General features: G+C 41.6%; 1 protein-coding gene across 8 annotated transcripts in view; it reads right to left on the bottom strand.

Annotated features, from left to right (window-relative positions):
• LOC133544269 (nck-associated protein 5-like) overlaps positions 1-23,742 on the bottom strand; it is a 323,916-nt gene that overhangs the window by 15,497 nt on the left and 284,677 nt on the right. For 7 of the 8 annotated variants that reach the window (XM_061889431.1, XM_061889433.1, XM_061889432.1 and 4 more), the window contains 2 exons: positions 19,447-19,534; positions 5,911-6,216 (listed from right to left, as the gene is read on the bottom strand). In XM_061889431.1, the coding sequence (XP_061745415.1) occupies positions 5,911-6,216; positions 19,447-19,534 (394 nt within the window). Of the gene's footprint in view, positions 1-5,910; positions 6,328-19,446; positions 19,535-23,742 lie in introns of those variants that run through there. The other variant, XM_061889438.1, reaches the window with a different exon arrangement.

Below are 23,742 nucleotides of genomic sequence, written 5' to 3'. Positions count from 1 at the left end.
TATACAGTACAGGCGTAATGTGATCAAACTTTCTTGTTCTTGTCAAAAGTCTAGCAGCAGCATTTTGTACCAACTGTAATCTTTTAATGCTAGACATGGGGAGACCCGAAAATAATACGTTACAGTAATCGAGGCGAGACGTAACAAACGCATGGATAATGATCTCGGCGTCTTTAGTGGAGAGAATGGAGCGAATTTTAGCGATATTACGGAGATGAAAGAAGGCCGTTTTAGTAACGCTTTTAATGAGTTGGGGCGGGGTTTGGTGGTAGCGGGGGTGTATATTGTAGTGTCCCGGAAGAGTTAATGATGCAAGGGGTTCTGGATATTTGTCCGGTTGTGTTTATGTTGTGTTACGGTGCGGATGTTCTCCCGAAATGTGTTTGTCATTCTTGTTTGCTGTCGGTTCACAGTGTGGCGCATATTTGTAACAGTGTTAATCTTATTTATACTGCCACCCTCAGTGTGACCTGTATGGCTGTTGACCAAGTACGCCTTGCATACACTTGTGTGTGTGTATGAGCCGCATATATTATGTGAGTGGGCCGGCACGCTGTTTTTATGGAAGAAAAGCGGACGTGGCGACATGTAAAGAACGCCAAAAGCCGTGCTTTTACGGCCCACTCCCAATATTATTGTCCGGGTGGAAATCGGGAGAAATTCAGGAGGGGCACTGAACTTTGGAAGTCTCCCGGGAAAATTGGGAGGGTTGTAGGTATGAGTATTATCGGTGAATGTGGCGTTACGGCGGCGAGTCAGCTCTAATGTTAATTAGACCTCCTTTTTAGACCAGTTGATCTGCCGCTTCTTTTCTTTCTCCTATGTCCCCCCCTCCCTTGTGGAGGGGGTCCGGTCCGATGACCATGGATGAAGTACTGGCTGTCCAGAGTCGAGACCCAGGATGGACCGCTCGCCTGTATCGATTGGGGACATCTCTACGCTGCTGACCCGCCTCCGCTTGGGATGGTTTCCTGTGGACGGGACTCTCGCTGCTGTCTTGGATCCGCTTTGAACTGAACTCTCGCGGCTGTGTTGGAGCCACTATGGATTGAACTTTCACAGTATCATGTTGGACCCGCTCGACATCCATTGCTTTCGGTCCCCTAGAGGGGGGGGGTTGCCCACATCTGAAGTCCTCTCCAAGGTTTCTCATAGTCAGCATTGTCACTGGCGTCCCACTGGATGTGAATTCTCCCTGCCCACTGGGTGTGAGTTTTCCTTGCCCTTTTGTGGGTTCTTCCGAGGATGTTGTAGTCGTAATGATTTGTGCAGTCCTTTGAGACATTTGTGATTTGGGGCTATATAAATAAACATTGATTGATTGATTGAATTTGATATTGCCTCAAGGGCCAAATGAAATTACACGGCGGGCACCAGAGTTTGACACCCATGTGGTAGAGTGATTGGAACACATACTTGTTGGTCACATTCATGAAAGTTTGGTTCTTTTATGAATTTATTATGGGTCTACTGAAAGCTGCTGGGTCAAAAGTATACAAACAGCAATGTAATATTTGATTACATGTCCCTTGGCAAGTTTCACTGCAATATAGCCATCCACAAGCTTCTGGTTGAATTTTTGACCACTCCTCTTGACAAATTTGGTGCAGTTCAGCTAAATTTGTTGGTTTTCCGACAAAGACGTGTTTCTTCAGCATTGGACTTTGGGAAGGCCATTCTAAAACCTTAATTCTAGTTACTTTTGACATGTGTTTAGGGTCATTGTCCTGTTGGATTACGCAACTGCACCCAAGACCCAACCTCCGGGCTAATGATTTTAGGTTGTCCTGAAAGATTTGGAGATAATCCTTCTCTTTCATTGTCCCATTTACTCTCTGTAAAGCACCAGTTCCATTGGCAGCAAAAACAGGCCCAGAGCATAATACTACCACCACCATGCTCGCCTTGACTACTGTAACGTATTATTTTCGGGTCTCCCCATGTCTAGCATTAAAAGATTACAGTTGGTACAAAATGCGGCTGCTAGACTTTTGACAAGAACAAGAAAGTTTGATCACATTACGCCTGTACTGGCTCACCTGCACTGGCTTCCTGTGCACTTAAGATGTGACTTTAAGGTTTTACTACTTACGTATAAAATACTACACGGTCTAGCTCCAGCCTATCTTGCCGATTGTATTGTACCATATGTCCCGGCAAGGAATCTGCGTTCAAAGGACTCCGGCTTATTAGTGATTCCCAAAGCCCAAAAAAAGTCTGCGGGCTATAGAGCGTTTTCCGTTCGGGCTCCAGTACTCTGGAATGCCCTCCCGGTAACAGTTCGAGATGCCACCTCAGTAGAAGCATTTAAGCCTCACCTTAAAACTCATTTGTATACTCTAGCCTTTAAATAGACTCCCTTTTTAGACCAGTTGATCTGCCGTTTCTTTTCTTTTTTCTCCTATGTCCCCCCCTCCCTTGTGGAGGGGATCCGGTCCGATCCGGTGGCCATGTACTGTTTGCCTGTGTATCGGCTGGGGACATCTCTGCGCTGCTGATCCGCCTCCGCTTGGGATGGTTTCCTGCTGGCTCCGCTGTGAACGGGACTCTCGCTGCTGTGTCGGATCCGCTTTGGACTGGACTCTCGCGACTGTGTTGGATCCATTATGGATTGAACTTTCACAGTATCATGTTGGACCCGCTCGACATCCATTGCTTTCCTCCTCTCCAAGGTTCTCATAGTCATCATTATCACCGACGTCCCACTGGGTGTGAGTTTTCCTTGCCCTTATGTGGGCCTACCGAGGATGTCGTAGTGGTTTGTGCAGCCCTTTGAGACACTAGTGATTTAGGGCTATATAAGTAAACATTGATTGATTGATAGGTGTGGTGTTCCTGGCATTAAAGGCCTCACCTTTTCTCCTCCAAACATATTGCTGGGTATTATGGCCAAACAGCTCAATTTTTGTTTCATCTGACATCACATGGACACAGATAAGACCTTCTGGAGGAAAGTTCTCTGGTCAGTTGAAACAAAAACTAAGAAAAATAATGGTCGTAGAAAATACTGGAAACTCAAAACAGCCATGACATGATGTTCTTTACAAGTGTACGTAAACTTTTGACCATGACTGTAACTCTGTATGTGCATTGAAAGGTTTAAAGTACCACAGCAGAGTGGATATATCCAATTGTATTTACAATCCGCAAAGTATGTGAAAATATCGTCCAAAGGTCACAAAATGCCATAAATTCCATAAGCCATTTTGAATATCCCGCTCTGAACACCTTCGGTAATTTCCGTAGATTCTACCTCACAGGAGTAACACTCTGACCATGTTATTAGATCAGCCACACTGGAAATACGCGAAAATTTAAAAGCCATCATTATCAATCCTTATGTAAGACGAGAACACATATGCTTGGATTTTTTTATGCCTTCAAAATCTTAAATAAGTAGCTAACAAATGACTCAATAGAACGTTGAGCACAGTATACACTCTCTAAAATCATCTAGAAACCGCCGACCGCCACCAGAAAATTAACCAAATATGAGTGATATTGTTATTATAAGCGCTGACGCAGATGGACCATTTCCGCGGAACACTGGTAACAGTGAGCTAATGCTATCTTACGCTGCTGTTGTAGACACATTATAAGACGGCGGTGGCTTCTGCTTCATCTCAAACTTGCTAAAAGTCAATTCTAGATTATCATCCATACATGTCTCACCTGGTAGTAGACAAATATGGCCGTGAAGCGACAGGCTGGTCGACTTTCACATCCCCAAGGTTAAAAAAAAGACCAAAAAAATAAATGCATGATGCAGCAACTTTGTAAGGATTCCGATTGAATCTTCATCTAAACGGAATTATGTTAGGGTACTGTTGGCCGAAATCCCAGCGAAAGTGGAAATATTCCGTTAAATATTTGTCTTGTTATGGTTTAACATGGTTAGTTTGTATGTTTAGCTCCTAGCAGAGCTGCGGATGTTAGCGTCAAAATGAAGCCGCATCCGGATAGCAGCTTCAATGTTCATTATTGCTCATCCTCTTTGTGTTCGGGCTCAAAAATATAAAGTCCTGGATCATAATCTTCCCAAAGTAAACGTTGTTGTCGCTCACAAAGTCTTCTTGAATACCATTGTTGATGATAGGGACGTTATCTTTGGTTCCTAGCGCGCCATCAAGCGATCACAAGACTGGCCTCCTCAAAATGGCTCAAGAATCTCTGTGCGATGGATACCATTTCGATCCTATCTTTTTATCTGCAAACTTTAGAAGTCTTTTATTGTCATAAATCGGATATAAATAATAGCTTCAACATAGAGGCAACTTGTCTTTCCACTATTTAGTAGAGTGGAAACGAGTGAGACGAAGCAGTTTGTCAACAATACTAGTATTAGCTAGCATTAGCTCACTGCTATCAATGCGCTGTTAAAATAGTCCGTCTGCTTTAGCGCTTAAAATAACAATATCACTCGTATTTAGTCAATTTTCAGGTCACGACATGTAAATGGACTTATGTTAACGCTTTCTGGATGTTTTAGAGAGTGTATAATGAGAGCAACGGATGACCTTCGATCTGTTGACTCAGTTGCTAGACATTTATTTAGGATTTCGAATACATTATTGGATAGAGCCGACGGTCCGACGGAGCGGCAGGGCACGCTGGAGCCCGGCCCAAGATGGCGACGAGGAGGCAGAGATGACAACCGAGTGAAGAGGCGGGGCGTGCCGGGAACGACGTCGAATTCAGGTGCGTGGATCGACACAATTAATGTATCTCCTAACAGTGTATAAAAGGGGAGAAGGAGGAGAGATTGGGGCTGAAGGAGGTGGAGAGTCCGCAGCAGTGGCTGGAGAGCAGAAGCAACAGGAAGCAAGACACGAGAGACGGAGATGTGGCCGACCAAAGCGCGGGCCGGAGAGCGAGAGACGAGGAGCGAGACATGGAGACCGAGCAGCGGGAGCGGCGACGGTGCAAAAGAAATCCTTTATTGCAAAATAAACGAGAGTCAAACCGGCGAAAGCAATGTCCTTCCTTGGTGGTCAGTGGAACCCGAGCGACGACGGCAAGAGTCTTTCACAATGAAAAAAGCCAAGCATTTGTGTTCTTGTCTCACATAAATATTGTGAATGACTAACACCACAGCACTTTCCAATTGCTTGCATATTTCCAGTATGACTGCTCTAATAACATGGTAAGAGTGCAGAAGCATTATTACCGTGACGTCAATCTGTATAGCCTTCACAATGGAATATTCAAAATATCTGACTGAATTTGTGGCATTTTGTGATGTCTAAACGAAGTCCTAAGATACTTTGCGAATTGTACATACAGTTAGATACGGATTAATGGATACGATGAAACACAAAGTGTCAGGTGATGTTGTTGATGAACCCCAAGATGCGGAGAAGGCGGCAGGCTTTGTGCAGGTAAACATGATTTAATTTACCACTAAAACAAGAACAAACAAAAGGGTACGAACAAAAGGCGAGTACAAGGCGGGGAACAAACTTGGCTATGAACAAAAACTAGCACAAAGGCTAACTGTGGACTAGAAACAAAAACACTTACTGTGACACGAAGGAACTATGACATGAGCAGAGTGAACAGAAGTAGACACAGCTACAACGAAAAGTATTAATAACATTGACAGGTAGTGGTGACAATAATCCAGCACTGACTGGAGGGGAAGGCAGCTTTAAATAGTTCCTGGCTGATTGACACCAGGTGTGGCCAGGTGCCAATCAGCCACAGCTGGGGAGACACAGCACTCAGGGAGACAAACAGAGCGCTGACAGGAAACAAAGACAAACACAGAGGAAAAACTTAAACATTGCCAACTGTCAAGGACAAAGAAACATATGAAGACTTGTTTTTACACTCTACTGGTACTTGAAGGCTCTGAAACTAAGTTGAGGTGTGGATTTTTGATTCAGTATATCAATGGAAGAGGTCACTTACGAGCCAGCTGGGGCAAACGAGTCTGGGCGTCCAAGGCGTCGACGCTGTGGGTAACGGACGGGTCGGACAGGGAGTGACCCAAGCTGGAACGAGCATGCAGGTGGGTGTTGGGAGGGGAAGGCACTTTGACACTGGATTGTGAGGAGTCTGTTGGATGGGAGGCCGGCCCCGCTCGGAACTCGGCAGTCACCCCATTCGGGCTAGACTCGGATTTGGGGAAATGCCGACCGCTAGCCCGAGTGACAGAGTCAGGGAGAGGAAAGGTGCCGATCCCGCTGTCGAGCGTTCTCATCTGACACCCGGAGCCTGAAGGGACAAGGAAAGGAGTGTGACATCTGGGGAAGCTGGGGGTCAACACACAGGATGAGGAACTAGGGCTTCACACACAACGGAAGGGCTGGCGAGAGTACAAGGCGTCTGCAGAAGTTTCCGCCGTCGGTGCAAAGGAGAGAGAAAAAACATTTGGACCATGTTAAAATCCAAAGAATTCATGCATATATTCGCGATCCTGGATTATAAACCGGCACAACTTGAGGAGACACTGGAGAAATTGGCCAGGGTTTATATCAGTTGTGTGCAGTCAGGGCCAGTAAGGTCTTCTCTGCTGGCCTAACTAGAACTCATGATCAAAATTAAAGATAAAATCATTTTTTGTTTAATTTATACAATCAGAATTCAGGTAGAATATGTTGCCATGCTGTACCAAATCTGCCCAGGGACTTCAGAATAAACAATGCGGGCGTACGTGCACTGTAAGTGAACGGGGACATACAGTTGATAGACCATTGCGATAGCCAATCAGATCATGAGTTATTGTCAGTAATGGCCTAATGTTGAACGTGACATTTACGCATCCTGTGATTGGATACTCATCGGGACCGTTAGCGGATGAATTTGAGAACACATAGAGTTGATGGACAGTTGTGATTGACAATCAGATCACAAGTTGTTGACAGTAGCCTAATTAGGTAGCCTGATGTTAACGAGACTGTGATTGGATACTCACTGGTCGTTCCAAAGTGAGTGTCCAATCACAAGTTTCAATTTAGCAGGGAAGTGTGCAAAGAAGTAGAACAAAACGTTGATTAGGTGGCAGATATATATTTGCAAGGCCATTTTCAAGAAGGATATTTAAAGGGAAACTACATCTTGTGAGAGGATGTCGGCCAAACCCGGAAGCTAGCTCAGCTTTCGGTGATGAAATGCTCGCCATTTCCACTCGAATACGCCGACGACGAGGGCTACCACTGGTGTGTATGGCGTCTAATTGTGAGAGCAAACATTTTATTTGTTCACTTTTATTGTTTTTTTGCAATTTTAATTTTCACAGTTCCACATAAGATATGTTTTAATTGCTGATGCGTTTTGTTTTCTTTTAAATGGGCCATAAAATAACTTGTTTTGTACACTGTTGATGTGATAAAATGACCAGTAAATGTTTTTCTGTATAGTATTTCTCCAGCAATTATCACGTGGTGACATCAATGATGGTATTTTAAAGGAGAACGTTATCACCAGACCTATGTAAGCGTCAATATAAAAGACCATCTCTTTTTTTAACCGATTTCCGAACTCTAAATGGGTGAATTTTGGCGAATTAAACGCCTTTCTGTTTATCGCGCTGGAGGCGATGATGTCAGAATGTGACGTCGCCGAGGTAACACACCCACCATTTTCATTTTCAACACATTACAAACACCGGGTCTCAGCTCTGTTATTTTCCGTTTTTTTGACTATTTTTTGGAACCTTGGAGACATCATGCCTCGACGGTGTGTGGTCGGAGGGTGTAACAACACTAACAGGGAGGGATTCAAGTTGCACCACTGGCCCGAAGATGCCAAAGTGTCTGCCGCCAGACCCCCATTGAATGTGCCGGAGTGTCTCCACATTTGACCGGCGATGACAGACATGGCACAGAGATGTATGGATAACCTGCAGATGCATTTGCAACGATAGTCAACGAAATCACAAAGGTAAGTTTTGTTGATGTTGACTGCCAGCTAATCGATGCTAACATGCTACGCTAATCGATGCTAACATGCTATTTACCCGGGGTGCTAAAGCAGACATGGTACAGAGATGTATGGATAACCTGCAGATGCATTTGCAACTATATTACGTTTCCTTCCACCCACATTTAATGCGAAACAAACACTTACCAATCGACAGATTTAAGTTGCTCCAGTGTCAAAAGATGCGAAAGTCCTGATCGTTTGGTCCGCACATTTTACCGGCGATGCTAACGCAGCTATTCGGCCATGCTATGGCTATGAATAGCGTCAATAGCTATTTGCTCAATAGCTTCAGTTTCTTCTTCAATATTTTCATACTCCAACCATCCGTTTCAATACATGCGTAATCTGTCGAATCGCTTAAATCGCTGAAATCCGAGTTTGAATCCGAGTTAATGTCGCTATATCTTGCTGTGGTATTCGCATTGTTTGTTTACATTGGCAGCACTGTATGACGTCACAGGGAAATGGCCAGTGTCTTCGCAGAGAGCGAAAATAAGGCACTTTAAAGCTTTATTTAGGGATATTCCGAGACCGGTAAAATTTTGAAAAAAACTTAGAAAAATACAACAAGCCACGGGGAACTGATTTTTATTGTTTTCAACCCTTTTGAAATTGTGATAATGTTCCCCTTTAAGAAGTCATCTTTGAAGTCGGACATCACTGAAGGCCTAGGTGGGAAACGCACGGACAACAGTTGTTAATATATTTAAAGTGACATTTTTGTTGACTATATGAGGTTATTGGTATAGACTTTTGCAAACCTGTTTAACATTTTTTAAAATATATATATTTTGGAAAAAAAACGAGCTGTAAATCAGGAAGAGACAAAAGTATGACATTTTCTGTATGCGGCCCCTAATTGAACACCCTTGTTATAAACAGTTTATTGAAGCACTACATGTGATTTAATGCCCAGTAGGGCGTAAATGTGTTCCCGTGTAGTATTTCTCCAGAAATGGTCACGTGGTGACATAAATGATGGTATTTTGAGAGGTAATCATTGAAGTCGGACATCACTGAAGGCCTAGGTGGGAAACGCACGGCCCGCCACTGACAACAAATGGTAAATATACAGGTATTAAAAGTTGTTAATATATTTAAAGTGTACTTGTTGTTGACTAGTTGAGGATATTGGTATGTACCAGGGGTCTGCAAGCAGCGGCTCTTTCATGCCTCCGCCTTGGCTCCCTTTGGCTTTGAAACCGAATGTCAACAAATAATGGTTACTTGATCTATTAATTTTCATTTTATTTAGTTAGTTCATTTGAATTTCACAGTTGTTACTTTGGAGAGTTCTGGGACTTTAGCGGTCAACCCCTAGTAATGGACGGATCAAAAAAGAGAAACATTTTATTTACTTCCATTTTTATTCATTTGCTGTTTTTATTGATGACTCGGTGGTTGTTTTCAGATTTTTGTCAAATGAATAAGCACTAGTAGTACGCCTTCAGAATATTGGAATGAGTTTATTTTTATTTTTGTATTCATTAATAAGGGAAGAAACAGTGTATGTTGTTTCTAATGTTCAATATAATTTGATGATTTGCTTATTAGTTTTACCCAGAAATAAATCAAAAAAGTGTTTGATTTCATAAGTCCTAGAGCAGGGGTGCCCACACTTTTTCTGCAGGCGAGCTACTTTTCAATTGACCAACTCGAGGGGCTCTACCTCATTTATATATATCATTTATATTTATTTATTTATGAAAGAGACATTTTTGTAAACAAGTTAAATGTGTTTAATGATAATACAAGCATGTGTAACACATATAGATGTCTTTCTTTCACGAAGACAAGAATATAAGTTGGTGTATTACCTGATTCTGATGACTTGCATTGATTGGAATCAGACAGTAATGATGATAACGCCCACATTTTCAAATGGAGGAGAAAAAAAGTTGTCCTTTCTGTACAATACCACATGAAAGTGGTTGGTTTTTGGCATCTAATTCATCCAGCTTCCATACACTTTACAAGAAAAACATTGGCGGCAAATTCCGTAGCTTGCTTGATTGACATTCACGGCACCCGAGGGTCTTGTGAGATGACGCTGGCTGCTGCCAGTTCATTATTATAAAAAAATGACAGAGAGGAAGGCGAGAAACACTTTTTATTTCAACAGACTTTCGCGCCGTCCCTTCCGTCAAAACTCTAAAGGCCGACTGCACATTTCCTATCTTCACAATAAAAGCCCTGCTTCATGCTGCCTGCGCTAACAAAATAAGAGTCTCGGAAAGCTGGCGTGCACAAGTGATGTGCACGCCAGCTTTCTGAGGGATCGCTTGTGCACGGCAGTTTTCCGAGACTCTGTATTTAGTTAGCGCAGGCAGCATGAAGCAGGGCTTTTATTGTGAAGATAGGAAATGTGCAGTCGGCCTTTAGAGTTTTGACGGAAGGTACGGCGCGAGAGTCTGTTGAAATAAAAAGTGTTTCTCGCCTTCCTCTCGGTCATATTTTCATAATAATGATCTTGCAGCAGCCAGCGTCATCTCACAAGACCCTCCGGTACCGTGAATGTCATTTAAGTGACGTCTTGGTGAAGATTGAGGATCACTAATTTTTAGGTCTATTTTTTTTTAAAGCCTGGCTGGAGATCGACTGACACACCCCCCGCGGTCGACTGGTAGCTCGCGATCGACGTAATGGGCACCCCTGCTCTAGAGCATAAGTGTATGGGAAATAAAAGTGGTGGTATCGTCATTTTAGGAATCGAACCGAGTTCCTGGCTCTAGGTGAGTTTTATTTGGGGGGAAATGAGCTCCAATGGTTCTTTGTATACTAAAGGTTGCTGACCCCTGGTATATACAGTTGCGAACCTGTTGTTTAAAAAAATGTAAAATAGATATACTTTGGAAAAAAAAGAGCTGTAAATCGGGAAGTGACAAAAGCATGACATTGTCTGTATGCGGCCCCTGAATGGACACCCTTGTTATAAAGTTAAAAGTCAAAGTTCCAATTATTATGGTGAAATTGCTCTCTGCATTTGACCCATCACCCTTGATCACCCCCTGGTAGATGAGGGGAGCAGTGGGCAGCAGCGGTGGCCACGCTCGGGAATCATTTTTGAGTTTTAACCCCCCAATTCAAACCCTTGATGCTGAGTGCCAAGCAGGAAGGTAATGGTCCCATTTTTATAGTCTTTGGTATGACTCAGCCAGGGTTTGAACTCAGTAACGCGCTACATTTACTGCGTTACATCTACTTGAGTAACTTTTGTGATAAATTGTAGTTCTATGAGTAGTTTTTTATGCAACATACTTTTACTTTTACTTGAGTATATTTATTAAGAAGAAACGCTACTTTTACTCCGCTCCATTTATCTACAATCAGCTCGTTACTCGCTACTTTTTTTTTTATCGATCTGTTAATGCACGTTTTGTTTGTTTTGGTTTTTCAGACACGCATTCAAAGTAGGAACTACGCATGCCTGCGTTTCACCAATCAAATGCAGTCACTGGTGACGTTGGACCAATCAAACAAAACCAGGCGGTCACATGACCGTCACACGTCGAATCCGACCTAAATAAGTTGAAAAACTTATTGGGGTGTTACCATTTAGTGATCAATTGTGCAGAATATGTACTGTACTGTGCAATCTACTAATACAAGTTTCAATCAATCCATCAAAAGTGTAAAGGAAAAAAGACACTTTTTATTTCAACCGTACTTCCCGTCAAAAGCCTAAAGACTGATCGCACAGTTCCTATCTTCACAATAAAAGCGGCGCTCCATCGCGCCTGCGCTAACAAAATAAGAGTCTCCGAAAGCCAGCAAACTACGGAGTTTGCCGCCAATGTATTTCTTGTAAAGTGTATAAAACGAATATGGAAGCTGGACAAATAAGATGCCAAAAACCAACGACTTTCATGTGGTATTAGACAGAAAAGAGGAACTTTTTTTCTCCTCCATTTGAAAACGTGGACATTATCAGCACTAGACTGTTTGATTCCAATCAATGCAAGTCATCAGAATCAGGTAATACACCAACTTATATTCTTGTCTTCATGAAAGATAGGAATCTATATGTTAAACATGCATGTTTATTCATTAAAACACCTTTAACATGTCAACAAAAATGGCAAAATAAAAAATTACAAATTACATACTGTATATATATATATATATGTGTGTGTGTGTGTATGTATATATGAGGTAGATCACCTCGACTTGGTCATTTATTAAGTAATTGATTAACATTGAAAAACTTATTGGGGTGTTACCATTTAGTGGTCAATTGTGCAGAATATGTACTGTACTGTGCAATCTACTAATAAAAGTTTCAATCAATCAATCAAAAGTGTAAAGGAAAAAAGACACTTTTTATTTCAACCGTACTTCCCGTCAAAAGCCTAAAGACTGATCGCACAGTTCCTGTCTTCACAATAAAAGCGCCGCTCCATCGCGCCTGCGCTAACAAAATAAGAGTCTCCGAAAGCCAGCGCAAACAAACTAGCAAGCTACGGAGTTTGCCGCCAATGTATTTCTTGTAAAGTGTATAAAAACGAATATGGAAGCTGGACAAATTAGATGCCAAAAACCAACGACTTTCATGTGGTATTAGACAGAAAAGAGGAACTTTTTTTCTCCTCCATTTGAAAACGTGGACATTATCAGCACTAGACTGTCTGATTCCAATCAATGCAAGTCATCAGAATCAGGTAATACACCAACTTATATTCTTGTCTTCATGAAAGATAGGAATCTATATGTTAAACATGCATGTATATTCATTAAAACACCTTTAACATGTCAACAAAAACGGCAAAATAAAAAACTACAAATTATATACTGTATATATATATGTATATATATATATATGATATGTGTGTGTATGTATATATAAGGTAGATCACCTCGACTTGGTCATTTATTAAGTAATTGATTAACGTTGAAAAACGTATTGGGGTGTTACCATTTAGTGGTCAATTGTAGGGAATATGTACTGTACTGTGCAATCTACTAATACAAGTTTCAATCAATCAATCAATCAATCAATCAATCAATCAATGCCTACTGAGCCTATGGTGCTGTTAAGTTATTGTGGCTCAATTTGCCTTCATTTTTTTTATTTTAATGTATTATTATTTAATATATATTATTGTTTTAGTTGCTTAAGAGATATTCCTGGCTATGAATTTGCTCATTGATATTTTTAGGTTTTTGTGCATTACTTGTTGCCGTAATTATTAAAGGAAGAGGTTACTCATCAGTTAATCATTACTTGAGTAGTTTTTTCACAACATACTTTTTACTTTTACTCAAGTAAATATTTGGGTGACTACTCCTTACTTTTACTTGAGTAATAAACCTCTAAAGTAACAGTACTCTTACTTGAGTACAATTTCTGGCTACTCTACCCACCTCTGATGAGAGGTGATCTTTGAAGTCGGACATCGCCGAAGGCCTAGGTGGGAATCGCACCTGGCATACAGTATGAACCACAGCAACAAATGGACGTGGTTAAGTGAACCAGGCGGGAACAGACGGAACGAGGCGGTGTGGCCCAGGTCCTGGCGTCATGTTGAGAACATGGCATCTGCTTAGTATAACGGGACCTGGTCGCCCCGTGCAACAACAACAACAAAAAAAACAGTCCTGTTTTGTGCACACTCTCCATCTGATATCCGCGAGCACATGCAGAACCCGCGAGATGGATTCGATGTAAACATGCAGGGAGGGACAGCCAGCTTGTCGGTTGACTCACTCGGGAACACTCACTTCAGTGTAAAAATGCTGAATAAATAAGCCTGTTTTCATATGAGTTGGGAAATTGTTTTAAATTAAAATAATAAACGGAATACAATGATTTGCGAATCCTTTTCAACCCATATTCAATTGAATGCACTACAAGACAACATATTTGATGTTCAAACTCATACACTTTATTTTTTTTGCAAATAATAATTAACTTTGAATTTCATGGCTGCAACACCTGCCAAAGTAGTTGGGAAAGGGCATGTTCACCACTGTGTTACATCATCTTTTCTTTTAACAACACTCAATAAACGTTTGGGAACTAATTGTTGAAGCTTTGAAAGTGGAATTCTTTCCCATTCTTGTTTTATGTAGAGCTTCAGTCGTTCAACAGTCCGGGGTCTCCACTGTTGTATTTTACGCTTCATAATGCGCCACACATTTTCTATGGGAGACAGGTCTGGACTGCGGGCGGGCCAGGAAAGTACCCGCACTCTTTTTTTTACGAAGCCACTCTGTTGTAACACATACTGAATGTGGCTTGGCATTGTCTTGCTGAAATAAGCAGGGGCGTCCATGAAAAAGACGGCGCTTAGATGGCAGCATATGTTGTTCCAAATCCTGTATGTACCTTTCAGCATTAATGGTGCCTTCACAGATGGGAAAGTTACCCATGCCTTGGGCACTAATGCACCCCCATACCATCACAGATGCTGGCTTTTGAACTTTGCGTCTGGATGGTTCGCTTTCCCTTTGGTCCGGATGACACGATGTTGAATATTTCCAAAAACAATTTGAAATGTGAACTCGTCAGACCACAGAACACTTTTCCACTTTGCATCAGTCCATCTTTGATGATCTCGGGCCCAGAGAAGCCGGCGGCATTTCTGGATGTTGTTGATAAATGGCTTTCGCTTTGCATTGTAGAGCTCTAACTTGCACTTACAGATGTAACGACAAACTGTATTTAGTGACAGTGGTTTTCTAAGGTGTTCCTGAGCCCATGTGGTGATATCCTGCAGAGATTGATGTTGGTTTTTGATACAGGGATTGGTGGTCACTTTCATTCAATGTTGGTTTCCGGCAATGCTGCTTACTTGGAGTGATTTCTCCAGATTCCTTGAACCTTTTGACGATATTATGGAGCGTAGATGTTGAAATCCCTAAATTTCTTGCAATTGCACTTTGAGAAACGTTGTTCTTAAACTGTTTGACTATTTGCTCACGCAGTTGTGGACAAAGAGGTGTACCTCGCCCCATCCTTTCTTGTGAAAGACGGAGCATTTTTTGGGAAGCTTTTTTTATATCCAATCATGGCACCCACCTGTTCCCAATCAGCCTGCACACCTGTGGTATGTTCCAAATAAGTGTTTGATGAGCATTCCTCGACTTTATCAGTATTTATTGCCACCTTTCCCAACTTCTTTGTCACGTGTTGCTGGCATCAAATTCTAAAGTTGATGATTATTTGCACAAAAAAAAAAATGTTTATCAGTTTGAACATCAAATATGTTGTCTTTGTAGCATATTCAAATGAATATGGGTTGAAAATGATTTTCAAATCATTGTTTTCCATTTATATTTACATCTAACACCATTTCCCAACTCATATGGAAACGGGGTTTGTACGAGGCAGGGTGCGCAGCCATAGATTACCAAACTGTATAATCGAATGCCAGGCCTGACAGTTGAAAATGTTCTCTATAAGCAAACTGTAACAACTTCCTCCGTAATTCCAGCCCGAGGCAACAGCAAGCGGACATAATGTAGTTTTTCATGAGCTGCTATCACGTCCAGGCTGCACGCTCGGAGGCGAGAGGAAGCTGGCGTGATGACACCTTCACTGTCTGTTGGCCAGCCTCTATTTGTTTCCCTGTATTTATTGGTTTTGTGCTCTGGAGCCTAAAAACAAGTTTCTTCGTGCTCATTTATAAGTGCTTTGTAAGTGTGTTGACTCCCCATTGTATTAGTTTGTCTTATATTCAAAGGCTTGGTATGTGTTATACTTTGTAATGTAAATCACTACAAGTTTCACTTGTTTTGTTCCCCCTCAATGATCTGCCACTCTGTACAGTTTATTCTCTTTCTGCCAAGTATTTGATCTACATAATCTGGACAGGACCTGGTTTTTGTGTGGTGTTCGGGTCTGGGGGACCCGTTTTCTTTTTTTATTAAACGAAAAATGATATAATTAGTTGATTTTTCGAACTGAGACTCGCTGACTTTGGCTAATTTCCTGTGAAAAACATATCAGAATACATATTTACTGACCCCCCTCCCCCTTACACATTTCTATTACAAATAAAATGTCGGTTTATTGGGATTGGGACACACAGCAGGCCTTGACAGGAGGAGGACAGAGTGGAGGTACACAGAACACCAGAGGGTCAAATGTGCGATAAAATGAGAGCAGACAGTGTTGACAAACAACGTTGCAACCTTGTGTAGGAACCGCAGTTGCAGAAACTCAAAAGAAGAATCCCTGTGGGACCCGTTTTCCTTTTTTACTAAACGAAAAATTATACAATTAGTTGATTTTTCGAACTGAGACTTGCTGACTTCGGCTAATTTCCTGTGAAGAACATATATCAGAATGCATATTTACTGACCACACGCCCTACACATTTTATATTACATATAAAATGTCTGTTTATTGGGATTGGGACACACAGCAGGCCTTGACAGGAGGAGGACAGAGTGTAGGTACACAGAACACCAGAGGGTCAAATGTGCGAGAAAATGAGAGCAGACAGTGTTGACAAACAACGTTGCAACCTTGTATGGGAACCTCAGGTGCAGAAACACAAAAGAAGAATCCCAGTGGGACGCAGAAATAGTCCGAAAAATTTTCCGTGTAACGTTCATATTGTTGTTACTCAGCCAGTGTCTGCGGGTCTGACGGACCCGTTGCATTTTCTGGCTTTTAATGCCTCACAACCAAACACTTTTATGTTAAAATACTGAACAGACGTTCACCTTATCTCAATAAACATCTGTTCAGTATTTTAACATAAAAAATGTTTGATTGTGAGGCATCAAAAGCCACAAAATGCAACGGGTCCATCAGACCCACAACTACTGGTCGAGTAACAACAACATGAACGTTGCACGGAAAATATCCCCGCCATTTTCTGCTTTCGTGTTTCTGCACCTGCGGTTCCCACAGAAGGTTGCAACGTTGTTTGTCAACACTGTCTGCTCTCATTTTCTCGCACATTTGACCCTCTGATGTTCAGTGTACCTACACTCTGTCCTTCTCCTGGTGTGTGCGTGTGCGTGTGTGTGGGTCTGATGGACCCGTTGCATTTTGTGGCTTTTGATGCATCACAATTAAACAATTTTATGTTAAAATACTGAACAGATGTTTATTGGGATAAGGTAAACGTCTGTTTACCTTATGGGGTCTGATGGACCCGTTGCATTTTGTAGCTTTTGATGCCTCACAATCAAACACTTTTATGTTCAAATACTGAACAGATGTTTATTGGGATAAGGTAAACGTCTGTTCAGTATTTTAACATAAAAGTGTTTGATTGTGAGGCATTAAAAGCCACAAAATGCAACGGGTCCATCAGACGCGCAAACGCTGGCTGAGTAACAACAATATGAACGTTACACGGAAAATTTCTCTGACTATTTCTGCGTCCGACAGGGATTCTTCTTTCGTGTTTCTGCACCTATGGTTCCCACACAAGGTTGCAATGTTTTTTTGTCAACACTGTCTGCTCTCATTTTCTCGCACATTTGACCCTCTGATGTTCGGTGTACCTACACTCTGTCCTCCTCCTGGTGTGTGTGTGTGCGTGTGTGTGTGTGTGTGTGTGTAAAAATTAATTTTCTTGAATAAAAAAGAAAGTAAAACAATATAAAAACAGTTACACAGAAACTAGTAATTAATGAAAATGAGTAAAATTAACTGTAAAATGTTAGTACTATTAGTGGACCAGCAGCACACACGGACTGTATTCCTTGCAGACTGTATTGTTTTATATTGTAGGAACCAGAATATTAATAACAGAAAGGAGGAGTGTGAATGAGTGTAAATGGGGGAGGACGTTTTTTTTGGGTCGGTGCGCTAATTGTAAGTGTATCTTGTGTTTTTTATGTTGATTTAATAAAAAGAAAAAAGGAATTTAACTACGTTCATGTTGTGTATAATAGGTATTCACAATTTTTAGAAGTTTATATTTATTTTGTACTTGACATTGCTTATAGGGTTAGGCGCAATACGTTTTCAACTTCAGCCTAAACCCTTTCGGTCTGCAACATTTTTTTTTTCTTCCTTTTTACGGATGTATAACTGTTTGTTTGTTGACCGAAGAACAATAAACTTGATCTACAGCGCGTTAGATTTTTTGTAGGATTGAACACAATCTAATTGTGTTTCATGAAAGTTGCAGCTTTAAAGGGGAACATTATCACAGTTTCAAAAGGGTTAAAAACAATAAAAATCAGTTCCCACTGGCTTGTTTTATTTTTCGAAGTTTTTTTTCAAAATTTTACACCTCCCGGAATATCCCTAAAAAAAGCTTTAAAGTTCTTGATTTTCGCTACTTGCGACGCGACTGTCCATTTCCCTGTGACGTCATACAGGGCTGCCAATACAAACAACATGGCGGTTACCACGGCAAGATATAGCGACATTAGCTCGGATTCAGACTCGGATTTCAGCGGCTTAAGCGATTCAACAGATTACGCATGTATTGAAACAGATGGTCGGAGTATGGAGGCAGATAGCGAAAACGAAATTGAAGAAGAAATTGAAGCTATTGAGCGAATAGCTATTGACGCATTTCGGCCATAGCGTGTGTGTACCTAATGAAGTGGCCCATAGCCTTATTAGCATCGCCGGTAAAATGTGCGGACCAAACGATCAGGACTTTCGCATCTTGTGACACTGGAGCAACTTAAATCCGTCGATTGGTAAGTGTTTGTTTCGCATTAAATATGGGTATCTAGTTTCAAATGTACATACAGCTAGCGTAAATAGCATGTTAGCATCGATTAGCATAGCATGTTAGCATCGATTAGCTGGCAGTCATGCCGCGACCAAATATGTCTGATTAGCACATAAGTCAACAACATCAACAAAACTCACATTTGTGATTTCGTTGACTTAATCGTTGCAAATGCATCTGCAGGTTATCCATACATCTCTGTGCCATGTCTGTCTTAGCATCGCCGCTAAAATGTGCAGACACTCTGGTACATTCAATGGGGGTCTGGCGGCAGACTTCGTGCCAGTGGTGCAACTTGAATCCCTCCCTGTTAGTGTTGTTACACCCTCCGACAACACACCGACGAGGCATGATGTCTCCAAAGTTCCAAAAAATAGTCGAAAAAACGGAAAATAACAGAGCTGAGACCCGGTGTTTGTAATGTGAAAATGAAAATGGCGGGTGCGTTACCTCGGTGACGTCACGTTCTGACGTCATCGCTAAAAGACCGATAAACAGAAAGGCGTTTAATTTGCCAAAATTCACCCATTTAGAGTTCGGAAATCGGTTAAAAAAATAAATGATCTTTTTTCCGCAACATCAAGGTATATATTGACGCTTGCATAGGTTTGGTGATAATGTTCCCTTTTAACACTTTCTCCTGCAGAACTTAATAACATGCAGTCAGTGAGTCACTGCGATCTTAAGGTTGGATGTGAAAAAAAAAACATTCTGGTGAGCAAGACATTGCAATAATAACAAACCATCGTCACATCTTGCATGTAATCGTCCTAACACTGAATGACATTGCCAAATGTCACACGGATGCACTCCAGTCCGCAGCCACGTTTGAGGGACACGCTCCTTTAGCATCAGCGGTAGCACTCACCCATCATGTGGTCTTGACAGGCAGCGTCTGCCATGTGCACCTCTTTGTTGTCAGCCCGGAGGTCCATCTTCTGACTAATGAGGAGGGTCTAAACAAAGGGGGGAAGCACACGGGGACATCAGCTTGCACACTTTGTTGAACACGCACGAAAACGTGCCCGATTAGTTCAGTTTCAGTTTACCGTATTTCCTTGAATTGCCGCCGAGCCGCTAATTAATTTAAAACATCTTCTCCGGCGTTTACCAAAGGCATGTGGTAAAGGCAAGCATGCGCTAATTATTTTAAAACCTCTTCTCACTCCGGCATTTACCAAGGGCATGCGGTAAATTTAGGCCTGCGCTTATACATTTGAGTGTGATGTAAGGATACCATCATGAAAAGCACATCTGATGAAAAAAAACGTTATTATGGTCTTTTCTTTACTTATAAATGAAGTCCATGCACAGCTCCTTCTGATCAAAAGCATCGATAACGTGTTTATAGAAGTCTTCCTTATCTTTCTTCAGTTTTAAAAATCTCTGTCTCGATGGAGATCTTCCTTTATTACCTCCTGCTTCCATTGAAAGTCCAGTTTAGAAAACAGTTTTATTTTAGATATGTAATCCTCCATGTTAAAAGTGCAAGCGAGAGGAAAAAACAAACACATGCTGCTCAGTCTTGCTGCTTGTTGTCACTTCTTCTGCAGCCGAGTAGTCGCAAGAAGGATCACTAGCGCCCTCTACCAACAGGTGGCAGGAGTCATTTAATGACTCATATTTGACACACGCAGCTACGGTATATTAATAAAACATAGCTGCTTACTGTTCTTTTTAGCATATTCAATAGCTTGGACCTTAAATCCAACTGAATAGCTCTTAAACTTCTTCTCTGTATGCGATTTCAAATGATTGAAATCAGCCTCCTCCATTTAGAAAATGATGACAGGTGAAGTGTCACTCGTGACGTGACGAGTTTGACCCGGTGGAAATTCTAGGCAGGCGCGTACTATATACTCGGCGGCAATTCAAGGAAATACGGTATCTTTGAATATCAGTAAATCTAAAACAATGCTCTTTGGCGACACAAATACAAATAGACGTAGTAGACATTGAACGGGTAAAATTAAAACACATTTTTGGGAGTAATAATAGATGATAAAATTAATTGGAAATCTCATGTAAAAAAAATATACACCTTAAAGTAGCAAAAAACAATAATGCAGCGATGGACGGGACTGCTTTGGCTGCTTTGGCTGCTGTCCCCGCGACCCAAGCCCAGATAAGCGGTAGAAGATGGATGGATGGATTATTACAGAGAGAAAAAGTTGTATACACATGTGTTATACATCAGTCTCATGGCTTGGGCATTTTATAAGGACGCCTTGGTGCCGCCATTTTGAGACTCTAGTGCATGGTGAATGTAATGCAGTTGTTGTATTGAAGTGGGAATAACAAACTTCCTGTTGATTTTAGTTGGGGGCAGTCAGTGTATGACATATAGGTCTCAGTGAGACCTATATTGAGGTTTTTGTAGGAGGTAATAATAGAAGATCTCGATCGAGACAGAGAGACTTTTAAAACTGAAGAAAAATAAGGAAGACTTTTATAAACAAGTTATCGATGCTTTTGATCAGAAGGAGCTGCGCATGGACTTCATTTATAAGTAAAGGTAAGACCATAATAATGTTTTTTTTTTTTATTAAATGTGCTTTTCATGATGGTATCCTTACATCACACTCAAGTATTTAAGCGCAGGTCTAAATTTACCGCATGCCTTTGGTAAGCGCCGGAGTGAGAAGAGGTTTTAAAATAATTAGCGCGTGCTTGCTTTTACTGCATGCCTTTGGTAAGTGCCGGAGTGAGAAGAGGTTTTAAATTAATTAGCGCCCCGGCGGCAAATCAAGGAAATACGGTTGTCTGTTTTTTTTCAAACCATCTTCTTAATATGTTAATTTCTTCTGTTATTATTTGTATTAGATTGAGTGTGTGTTTCTTCACGAACAAAATGCAGTCGCATCATCTGCAAATAATACTAAAGATAAGATTAGAGTGGCGTTAAAAACAATTGATGTCTATAATTGGGTTATTCTTTAAAACCATGCTTTCCTGTTAGGTGCAAATAGATCACAGAGGTCATAAAGTGTCTTTCTGGTGCGGTGTTTTGTCGAGAGAGGATTGATGAAAGGCTCGGGGAATGGTATTAAATGGCCTCTTTGTCAAATTGAGTGCCTGTGATAAGGGGGCTCCTCAGTGCTATCAAAACCTCACATCAGGATTAAATTCCCTATGTTATTCTGCAGTGCTGACTTTTTGTCTCCATTTAGCCCTTCTCCCTTTAACATTGCTTCTTCCGAGCTCACTCAAGAAATATTTTTTCTCGCTCATGATACATAATAAAATGTCCGAAGGTCATTTTAACTTACAAAATTTTGTTATTTTGAGAGAGTAAGTCAAGTTTTAACTTAATAGCCACACGCCTGTCCAGGAGATTTGAACTTGAATGAGGGTCATATCATGCCGATAAAGCAGACTTTTCGTGGACTGAAGTACAAAACCACGGAATTCAGTGATGTGCGGTCAGGGGAGGCAGGGGAGGCAGTGCCTCACCTGTGATCATGCAAAGAACTAAAATATGGAACAATAAAATAATTGGAATTGTTAGTTTTTAATCTGGATTTTTTTTTCTTCAAAATCACTGAACTTTTGCAATCCCTGGTAAATTTCTCTGTCTGCCGTGCCGTCAGAACGCATTCTTGAAAAAAGTCCGAGGTGAGGCAAGCAGTTCTCGTGCCTCACGATAGGGGCGCTCATGATCCCAGACATACGGTGGCCGCGGCGACTTATTTTTTCCGTCTCGTGCACCCCGACTTTCAACATGGATGACTGCATTGACTACGGGGCGGTTTAGCTCGGTTGGTAGAGTGCCCGTGCCAGCAACTTGAGGGTTGCAGGTTCGATTCCCGCTTCTGCCATCCTAGTCACTGCCGTTGTGTCCTTGGGCAAGACACTTTACCCACCTGCTCCCAGTGCCACCCACACTTAGATATTGGGTTTCACTATGTAAAGCGCTTTGAGTCACTAGAGAAAAAGCGCTATATAAATATAATTCACTTCACTTCACTTAAAGGCCTATTCTTCTTTAAACGGGGATAGCAGGTCCATTCTATGTGTCATACTCGATCATTTCGCGATATTGCCATATTTTTGCTGAAAGGATTTAGTAGAAAACATCGACGATAAAGTTTGCAACTTTTGGTCGCTAATAAAAAAGCCTTGCCTGTACCGGAAGTAGCAGACGATGTGCGCGTGACATCACGGGTTGTGGAGCTCCTCACATCTGAACATTGTTTACAATCACGGCCACCAGCAGCGAGAGCGATTCGGACCGAGAAAGCGACAATTTCCCCATTCATTTGAGCGAGGATGAAAGATTTGTGGATGAAGAAAGTTAGAGTGAAAAACTAGAAAAAAAAAATAAAATAAAATGCAAGGGCAGTGGGAACGATTCAGATGTTTTTAGACACATACCACTTACCATGAATTGATTAACGTGGACCCCGACTTAAACAAGTTGAAAAACTTATTCGGGTGTTACCATTTAGTGGTACAGAATATGTACTGAACTGTGCAATCTACTAATAAAAGTATCAATCAATCAATCAAAACATTTACTAGGATAATTCTGGAAAACCCCTTGTCTGCTTATTGTGTTACTAGTGTTTTAGTGAGATTATATGGTACCTGAAAGTCGGAGGGGTGTGGCCACTGGTGTGGTGACCGCCAGTGTCTCTGAGGGAAGCCACGTTTCTCGACGAGGCGAAGGGAAGGCAGCCGTTGGGGCCAGGCTAAGCTTTTTTTCCCCCTCCTCCTCTGTGGAAGCATCCCACGTTCGGGGGCGGCCGGTCGGGGAGGCAAGAGAGTCCGTAGCTGCCTCTTCGACTGGTGCACGATTAACGACGCAAGCTATCCGCTCATGTCTACCATAAGAGCTGACTTATTACCAAATTTTTCTCACCGAAACCTGCCGTTTGACATGTGGTAGGGAACCATGTTCGCTTGACCACTCTGTCCAATATCAAATAAGAAAATCTCATTTCAGTCGCCCTTTAAAACTGAAAGAAGTGAAGGAGGACTTTTACCAGAAATTGACGGCTATTTTTATCCAGAAGGACCAGCGTATGGACTTCATTTATAAGGTAAGACGGCGATAACATTATTTCTGTTTCGTTTTCATTGAAATGCACATTTTGTGGGCGACAGTTTGTATGTGTAAAGAATGCAGAAATTAACCATTCTATTATGTTGAGGGTCAATTTGA

This window comes from Nerophis ophidion, linkage group LG27 (assembly GCF_033978795.1).
Source record: "Nerophis ophidion isolate RoL-2023_Sa linkage group LG27, RoL_Noph_v1.0, whole genome shotgun sequence".
NCBI lineage: Eukaryota > Metazoa > Chordata > Actinopteri > Syngnathiformes > Syngnathidae > Nerophis > Nerophis ophidion.
The sequence above is the reverse complement of the archived record's forward strand: the minus strand, read 5'-3'. Positions and strand labels throughout refer to the sequence as shown.